The sequence below is a fragment of the Pollachius pollachius genome (assembly GCF_949987615.1).
Source record: "Pollachius pollachius genome assembly, chromosome: 8".
Taxonomy (NCBI): domain Eukaryota; kingdom Metazoa; phylum Chordata; class Actinopteri; order Gadiformes; family Gadidae; genus Pollachius; species Pollachius pollachius.
Genome location: NC_136941.1, coordinates 12,512,724 through 12,522,723, shown reverse-complemented (window position 1 = coordinate 12,522,723; position 10,000 = coordinate 12,512,724). Strand labels below are relative to the sequence as shown.

Sequence of the window (10,000 nt, the reverse complement as noted above, 5' to 3'; positions counted from 1 at the left end):
GGTGCGCCTGTCGTCCACGCAGGAGACCCTGCACGAGAGGGACGAACACCTGCACGTCATGCGGCAGGAACGACGCAAGCAGCTGGAGGAGATCCTGGAGATGAAGTCAGTACCACTCAACCGCTGCTGTACTGTCTCCTGTCTGTCCTCTCCTGTCCCGTCCGGCTGGCCGGCCTGGTCTGGCTTTCTGGAGATCCGTTTGTCCAACGGTCCATCTTGTCTGGATGTTTGTTCGTCCCCCCCCCCCCTCAATTTTTCAGTTTTTCCCAGTCCATTTCCTGTTTGTCATGACTATACGTATGTTTTTCCTGCCACCCAATCCATCCGTCTGTCTCCCCATCTGTCTTCACGTTTCTCTGTACAGAGTGCATGTCTCTAAGAGGCAATGTGTGGCTATCTACTAAAACAACACACCACATTAGAACCAAAGGTCATGCATAAATGCTTCTTCTCTCGCAACTGCTCAGTGTGTAGATTCAGTTAAGCTGAAGTTTTCCTCAAGATCAATAGTGTTACCGTGGCTATGAATGGGTTCTGTTGGTTGTCCCGTATGCTGGTTAGTTTTGTTATCAGCAGGAAACTGGGTTGTATTCTTATGGAAGGCTCTAGTTAGAGGTACCCACCTCAAAAGATAAGGCAATTAGCATACATGGAGATCCTAAATCCCTCGTCAATATGAGTGATGAGCATGTGTGTTAGTATGTGACAGACTTTCTTGGTTCATTGGCGTTTTGGCTGCATTCCCTCCACTGCACAATCTTCATGTGAATAACTTTAACATGCAAACAACATGGAAAATGTATCTGTGTGTGTCTTTAATGCACATCTGGGTTGTCTGTGGGTTCATGCACAGCATCGCAGAGATATTTTCTGATATAGACATCAGGTTAGTGCATGTGTTAAAGTGGGAGCTGCCGCGTTCTACTGCTGTCTGGAGAACAATTCAAGTTATTGAGCACAGGTGTCGGACAGTGAGACGAGATAGGCAGGTCCACCCGAGCCCAGACTAACTGAATAGGGTTCTGGGTGTGAGTGTGAATGTCAGATTGGAAAGAGATGGAAGGAAAGCATGTGTGTGTGTGTTTATGTGTGTGTGTGTGTGTAGGTGTGTGTGTGTGTGTGTGTGTGTGTAGGTGTGTGTGTGTGTGTGTGTGTGTGTGTGTGTGTGTGTGTGAGCGACCAAGCACGGTCACACACACGTACACACACACACACACACACACACACACACACACACACACACACACACACACACACACACACACACACACACACACACACACATGTGTCCAAGCTACATATGGAACTTTGTGTGCTCAGGAGGAGCACATGTGTGTGTGTATGTGTATGTATATGTGTGTGTGTATGTGTGTGTGTGTGTGTGTGTGGTGCGGAACACATGTATGACCTGATGTGTTTCGTGGGCCGTGTCCGTGGGTACGTCAGGCTCTGAGGGTGAGCTTCGGCGATCCGTCACTGGAATGGGGGGGGGGGCAACATGTGTGTTTGCTTTGCTCTGGGCGCTCTCTTGGAAGGAACATGGCACATATATCTGCCTGTCATGTGCCACGGAGAAATTACTTTAATGTCCACCATTCATCGTAGCACAAAGGGCTGGTACAGATGGGTTTGAAGCACTGCATCAACCCATTATGCTTTGCCTTACGATCCTATTAGCTCCTAAGAATGGCTTATTTTATTGTGTGTTTTTGTGTTTCTGCATGTCTGGGCCTGTGTGTGGATGTATATACATACAAAGCAGGGGCTTTGTCCACACAGACACCGTTGCTTCCAGGTTTCAAAGTTTAGTGATTTCCTCTTTGTAAGTTGGTTGTTTCTGCAGGCTGAAGTCATTATCGTTATCTTGCCATAGTGGAGGTGCAATGAGTACACACCAAGCTCTAGTATACAGTTGGTGGACGCAAGCAGCTAGTCTCGCTCTCTCTGTCTCTCACTCTCTCTCTCATTCTCTCTCTCTTGCTCTCTGCCTTGTGTTAAAGACTCAAGTTCAACACAAATCTTCAATGACAGGATCCAATGGAGGTATAGAGGAGTGTGTGTGTGGTCTCATAAGGGAAAAAACGATATTTGTTTTTGTGGGTGTGCGTTTCAGAGAGAAGGTAGGAAGAAAAAGAGAGACCGATTGGAGAGAGAGAGAGAGCGAGAGAGATAAAGTCAAATGCAGAGAGAGCGAGAGAGCAATAGAGTGAGAAAGATAGTACGAGACATTGAGAGAGAGACAGAGAGAGAGAGAGAGAGAGAGAGAGAGAGAGAGAGAGATACATCAAGGGAGATGGACATTGAGAGAGAGACAGAGAGAGAGGGAGGGCTGGAGGTTTGGGGTCACTGATGATGAGGATTAAAGGACTGTTGAATCGCGTGGGGGCCAAGCAGCATCGGAATGGCTGAAAACACGGCAAGCCGCAGAGACAGTCCTGCAGAACTAGCGCTCCACCACACAGAAACTCACATTTAATCACTCACGGCTGCAGACACGCACACAGTCGCCCCCGAACGCTGCATTCTTCTGCTTACAGGGGCCTTACTCCTGCTGCTGGGCCCCGCTCCCCATTACCACATGAAAACTAAACAGAACAGACAAAAGACGAGAGGAGAGAGAGAGAGAGAGAGAGAGAGAGAGAGAGAGAGAGAGAGAGAGAGACATAAATGCTGGGGTGAAGTGGGGAGTGAGATATGAGCATGGAGAGGGGGGGGGGGGTTGAGAATGGATTTCAAATCTTAGAAATCATGAGAGATGTTTGAGCGGTGGCCAAGTCTCTCTCTCTCTCTATCCCTCTCTTTCTTTCTCTCACCCTACTGTAATGTCTCTCTCCCAACGATAATGTCTCTCTCTCCCTCTCTCTCCCCACTGTAATGTGACATACGTCAAGAAGACCAGCTGAAGCAAACCATGTGAGGCACATTCCCCCGCAGACCACTGATGGGTGTGTGTGTGTGTGGGTGTGTGGGTGTGTGCGGGTGTATGTGTGTCTGTGGGTGTTTGTGTGTGTGGGTGTTTGCTTGTGTGTGTGTGTGTGTGTGTTTGCGTTTGCGTTTGTGTGTTTGTGGTTGTGTGTGTGTGTGTGGGTGTGTGTGTGTGTGTCAATGTATGTGTGCCATGGATGGAGAGAGAACAGACTCTTGACTTTTCAACACAGTTAATGAAAGAGACAAGAGGGGAAAAAATCATTTTCAATATCCTCTCATTGTACCCTGGGTTTCCTCGCTCCCTTTGCAGTGTGCCCTTCTGTGTGTGTGTGTGTGCATGTGTTTCTGTGTGTCTATGTGTGCGCTCCTGCGTGCGTGCGTGCGTGCATGCATATTTGTGTGTGCGTGTACGTTGGTTGTGTGCGTGTTCTCACATTTGCCTTTCTTCCGATACGGAGCTGGGATTCTTGATGAATAAGGAGCTGCACAGGTCTGCTCTATCACCCAACACTGGATTGAGTTTCCAAAAGGCTGTATACACACACACACATGCGTGCACACACACACACACACACACACACACACACACACACACACACACACGTGGGGTTGGAGCAGCAAGGCAGGTGGCCCTTGGAGGTTCCAGTCATTATTAAGGCCGGGGTCGTGGGGTGTAGGCGCACAATAGAGAAATGATGTGTTTGGACATGTTGAATGGCCGGCCATTGAGATGTTTCTATACAGTGTGTGTGATGCGCACGCCTGGAAACCCACCCGCAGCCCACTGAACTCCATTCACCGCTCACAGTATCGCTGTTTACATTCTGCAGCCTGATACAACCCAGGAGCAAAGGGAAGGAGGGCCGCGCACAGGGGGTGGAATAATCCCTATACACAAGGAAATGCTTTATCACCGCTAAACAGAGGGTGGATATTTTTAATCAAACTGATAGATGGGATTTTTATACACAGTGTCTGTGTGTGATATATACATTTGTTTCATGCGTTTGTGGCCCTGAATGATCAGGTAAAGACAGGAATGGGAGTGTGTGACGGGCGTTGGATGGATTAGCGTGTTATCGGAGGATCCCTGCCAATTCACCGTATTTGCCGTCACTGTTTGCGCTGCGAGTCGGGATGCAGAGAAGATCCATAGGAGGGGTGGGGTTCAGGGAGTGGGAGCTCTGTCCCGGCGGTGTAAGACAGTGGCGTCACAGGGAGGCTGCCGAGTCGGGGATAGGGAATCGAATTTATGCGTTTGGAAAGAGGGATGGACGAGTGAATGAAGGGGGAGGCGGAAAAGGCCACAAAGGAAGCAGTTGTCCTTGGGTCCTGAAGGAGTTTACCTTGGTGGGACTTAAATGGATGTAAAGGGAGGCAGGGAAAGTAAAGGGGAATTAGGGAGAGAGGCAAGGGCGGTAGTGCAGTGAGTAGTAGAGCCTTCAGATGGGATGGAGAAATTAAGGGAGGAGAGTGGAATATTGTTTAGCCATCTTTCATCTGAGTTGGCTGTGCACTCACACAATCACATACACACACACACACACACATGAACACAACCATACACTCACACACCTGTACTGGAAATAACAATATGTATGGAACCTCATGTACCAGTACCAGGTATCCAAAACTCAATACACTAACGCAGAAGTCAGTCCGTCCGTCCATTGTTTAAGTCCACTTACGGCTTCACGCTTGTTTGTTTCAGACAAGGTAATCCCCACGCTGGAAAAACCAATGGGCCTTTACCTGTCACAAGTCGTACTCCCTCCAGGGCCTGTGCCAGCATATGCATTTGTGTTGGATGGTTTCTGTTTCCAATGCCATAATGAAGCTCAGAGCAGTAGCGACATTATGACTTTCAAATCCCCGGCATAGACATCCTGTCTACCGGGCACGGATCACCATGGTAACCCTGGCTAAACACAGACGTAGCAGTGGCGTTGGCAAGGTCATGTCCCTGTTCCCAGCGCTCCCTTTGGTCTGGACACACACTCACTCACAGACACACACAAACCGCAAACACAAACACAGACGCAAACAAACACACACAGTCACACACACCCACACACATACAGACGGACACACACACACAGTCAATGTGCCTGTCTGTGTGTGTGGGTTTGGGTTTGTGTGTGCGTACCAATGTGTTTTTGTTGTGACTCTATGTCTGCGTCTCGTTGTGCGTCGGTGAGTGTGTCTCACACAGGATAATTCACACACATATACACAACGGCCTTACACACGTACAGACACTCACACGGTTACAACGTGACTCACACAAACACACACAGAATTTAATAACACAACACGGACGTGCAGATGCATGCACACATACATGCATGCACATGCACACACTCACGCACATGACCCCACCCAGGCCGCACACACTCACTCACATGCATACCCCCCCACACACACACACACACCCACCCCCTGCACACGTGTGTAAGCAGTGCAGTGGGGTTGTTGAGATAAGTGATGATGAGCCGCAGGCGGTGGGCCGCAGGTGTGTGAATGGGATTCTCTGTGTTCAGCTGACGGAGGGGGTGACCACCCAGACCACGTCTCCCTCATTCCTGCCCTGGCCTGAGTGTGTGTGTGTGTCAATGTGCATGCGTATTAATCTGTGTATGCAGCAGCAGTGCGTGTGCATGCATGCGTGTGTGTGTGTGTGTGTGTGTGTGTGTGTGTCTTCTCGTGGGAGTCCCGAGCCATTCATCATGTCTGTCTTTGCTCCCGTGCCCTCTGACATGCATGTTTACCTACTGTGTGTGTGTGTGTGTGTGTGTGTGTGTGTGTCGGTGTGTACGTGTGCGTTTGCATGCGTGCTTGTGGCAGACGTTTGTTCGTGTGTGTGTGTGGGGGTGCTGGCCGTCGGAGCGAAGGTGTGCATTATGATGTCAGGATGCAGGCATGATCCATCGACAGCCAATCTCAACACATCCCCATCTGCTCGTGTTGTGCTGGTTCCACGGTCGATGGTTCTATCAGTGCATTCAATGAATATCGTATTGAAAACAGTTGGATATATTTTGAATGTTAAAGTGTTAAGGGGTGTTGGTTTAATTGTTTTGCTTCTTATTGAACTGGTAGAGGTCTATTGCTCAGGTGATTGCCTGTACTGTCTTTGTTAACTTAAATAACCTGTTTTGGCTTATCTTACCATTGCGCACAACCCACTGTAGTATACTTGGAGTATGATATTAGGCCATATTATTAAAGCTGCTCAGCATGTGTTTTAAGTTTTGCTTTTTGTGCTATACACCTGTTTGTTAAAGATGCTGTATGTACGATTTAAGAGCTATAATCTGAGTGTACTCAAAAGACTGTACTAAGCAATCACAGTCTCTTTGAGAATATCTGTTTCGAGTTGACTTGCATGCCTCTGTATGAGGCAATTTTATAATTTTCTGTCTTTGTGAATACCAATAAGATTGATTGGTTTGAGAATTCCATCTAACCTGTTAATCACATTCACACACACGGTGTGTGTTCCTCTCAATAACTGAGAAATGTAGAAAGCGGAGAAGAGAAGGTGTTTTTTCAAAATCTTGCTCTCATCTGCACTTTTCGACCTCTCTCTTCACAACTCTTGGAACGTATCTACTACATCTCCTGCAAGTGGTCCTAATATCTCTGCCACTGGCCCAAGGATGTGTACACACAAACTCTCACCTCCCGTCGTCGGTTGCAACCCAGATGCTGACAAATGGGATAACGTTGTAGTGTCACTGTCTCGTAAAGATGATGCGTGACACTCTGGTGGGCCGGGGCTGTCTAATAAAGATGATGCGGAACTGACAGATATGTAGAGTTGTGAGGTGAATGTGTCCGTTTGAGTGCATGCATGTGTGCGTATGTGGGTTTGTGTGTGTATTTCTTTTTCTGGGTACGTCACTACATGCATGTGTGTGTGTGATAGGCCTTTCATGCTAACAGACAGAGATGGAAGAGATTTTCCAGAGACACACACAATGATCTTGTTTTCCACCACAGAGGAGGGACGCCTGACAGACTAAATAGTGCGATATCGTGACAAAACCCAAACCAGCGGAATGTATTGACAGACAAACAGAATCCGTGGTTGTATAAGAAGCCCGCCTGCCTGACTATCCACTGGATGCTGTCTGTCTTGAGTCACAGTTTATGTTTGTCTCTCTCTCAATCTCTCTCTCTCTCTCTCTCTCTCTCTCTCTCTGTCTCTCTCTCTCTCTCTCTCTCTCTCTCTCTCTCTCTCTCTCTCTCTCTCTATGTCCCTCTATCTCACTTTATCTCCCTCTCTCCCTCTGTCTCTCGTGCACGCTTGCTCTCTCTCTCCCTCCCTCTCTCTCACTATCTCTTGCTCTCTCTCCCTCCCTCCTTCCCTGGACGGGTGAAGGAAGGCCTGGAATTTGTCACACATACCTAATAATGGCTATCACAGGAAATGTTCTCCAGGAAGTTAGTTTGTTAATTAGTGTCATTCACTCACTCACTGACACGCACACACACTCACAAACACACACAAACACACACAGACACACACAAAGACACACATGCATACACACAAATGCACACACACACACACACACACACACACACACACAGAACACACACACACACACACACACACACACACACACACACAAACACACTCACACAGAGCACAACATAATAAGCACTGAACAAGTGAGGAACTCTCGAACCCTGTCTGATTGGTCTCCCAACCTCATCCTGCTGTATAAATGTCAAGTGCTCGAATTGATTAGTGGGTTTGTTTGTGTGTGTGTGTGTGTGTGTGTGTGTGTGTGTGTGTGTGTGTCTGTGTGTGTGTGTGTGTGTGTGTGTGTGTGTGTGTGTGTGTCTCTGTGTGTGTGTGTGTGTGTGATTGTGTGCCTTCGGGGCTGGCTGGTAATTGATTAGGTGTGCCTTATTGCCATAAACCGGCCCTGTGGCCACCAGAAGTGACCACTGAATTGTCCTCAGAGTTACCATGGGAACAGACCAGGGCGGGACCACAGCGTTTGCACAGGAAGTGCCTTCATTTTTAGGATAACGTAGCAGATAGCAGATAAACCAGCATACCATTTAATAACTCTGTGGCGCTCAGTATTTTTCCTTTAAACATGTCTTGTCTCTCTTTAAATCTATGCTCCACAGATCCTGAATAGCGCTTGGCCCTGTAGGGATCTAAAGAGGGGAAGGGAGCGCTCACTAGCACTGGGAGTTTCCAGGGTGGAACCCACCAATCCTGGCCTCTCCCACAGGCTTGATTGGGGGACGTTTGAATGCACGGTTGCACTTATCTTGTTGATATAGCCTTGTAGTGTATTATATATTTATCTCTGAGCATGCGTGTACCCTGTACAAGATCAGGGCAGTTAATACCAGAACTTGTTGGTTTTTGTTGGAGACCTGGGCATGTCTTATCCTATCGGATGCTAAACCCTAAATATCACACACACACACTTACACACACAAACATGCATGGGTACACACACACGCACACACTCGCACGTGCACACATACACACACACACACAGAATGACAGGGGCGGCAGAAAATAGTTCTAGCAGGGGTGAAGCACACGTTGTGAAAGCAGAATACAAGTGTGTGTCAGCTTCAAGTGTCCAGAGTATATATGGTCTGTTAAACAATATGGTTCCAGACAATAAAACTGCCGGTTGGTAGGGAGCCCACATACCAGGCACACAACGTGCTGGTGTATGGGCAAGCCATATATCCAAAGTCGAGTTTATAAACGACTCCCCCATTCCAGTTCCCACTCCTCCATGTCACACTTAATCCTAACTATTCTCATTTCTTTCCCCTTCTAGTGAGAAGTCTGTTTTTTCTTCCGTTCGTCTCTGCCGCTCTCTCTCTCTCTCTCTCTCTCTCTCTCTCTCTCTCTCTCTCTCTCTCTCTCTCTCTCTCTCTCTCTCTCTATCTCTCTCTCTCTCTTTCTCTCTCTCTCTCTCTGTCTTGCCCTTCCTCCCTCTTTCTCTCGGCCGCCAGTTCTCTCTTCTTTTTCTCTCTGTCCCCTACTATTCCTCCATCAAAGCGGTTTGCCATATTGTCAGATAAACCCTCACTTAAAAAAAACAAGCCGTTCCCCTGACTGGCTGTTGGTTTAACAGGAGTTTTATCGGCCCCTGTGCGTCTCCGGGTCTCTCTCAGAAGGCCCCCGGGGGCTGTTAGTGGGGAACAATAGAGCAGCAATAGACGGGCTTCCCAGCACCGCGCCGCCTGCTCCCTACACGTCGGTCTGAGCGCAGCGCAGCAGCCACTGGCACTCTGGGTGTGTGTGCCTGTGTGTGTGTGTGTGTGTGTGTGTCTTTGTGTGTGTGTGTGTATGTGTTTGTGCCAGTGTGTGTGTGTGTGGGTGGGTGTAGGTGCCTGTGTGTGTGTCTTTGTGTGTGTGTCTGTGTGTGTGTGGTGTATGTGTTTGTGCCAGTGTGTGTGTGTGGGTGGGTGTAGGTGCCTGTGTGCGTGTCTTGTTGTATGTTTGCTGGAGGTGGTGTGTTTGCATGTCTGATCTGCTTAATTTTAGGGATGCAGCCCCAAACTGTAATTATCATTATGCTCTTCTCGGCAGCGGTAGGAAACAGACCGGGCCAGTTTCAATGAGCACTTGTGTCTTGTCTCTGGGATTGTATTAAGAAATGTTTGTGTGTGTGTGTGTGTGTGTGTGTGTGTGTGTGTGTGTGTGTGTGTGTGTGTGTTAAGAGAAACATGTGGATACATGAATCTCGTGTGTGTTGTTTGTGTGTAGTTGGTGAGGCGCTCACACGCATTGCATTTATTGATGTGTTCGTCTTTCTAAATGGGTCTCATGCACGGACGTGTGTTTGTGTGTGTGCATGCGTGTGTGTGTGCGTGAGCGTGTGTGTGTATGTGCATGTGATGGTATGTCTGTGTGTGTGTGCGTGTTAGTGTGTTTGTTTGTGTGTTAGTACGTGTGTGTGTATGTGTGCGAAAGTGAGAGTGTGTGAGTGCGTGTGTGAGTGCGTTTGTGTGTGTGGGTGTTTGTGCATCTGTGTGTGCACATTGTATGGGAGCTATTAACAGTGAAAGATAAGCAGAGGTT

General features: G+C 48.1%; 1 protein-coding gene across 1 annotated transcript in view; it reads left to right on the top strand.

The window, feature by feature from the left end:
• The window catches only part of LOC307079848 (ERC protein 2-like), a gene marked incomplete at both ends in the record, with an annotated part of 113,078 nt that overhangs the window by 71,649 nt on the left and 31,429 nt on the right, over positions 1-10,000 (top strand). The window contains one exon of the mRNA XM_079742356.1: positions 1-109. This exon is cut by the window's left edge and continues 56 nt beyond it. Within this exon, the coding sequence (XP_079598482.1) occupies positions 1-109 (109 nt within the window). The remainder of the gene's footprint in view (positions 110-10,000) is intronic.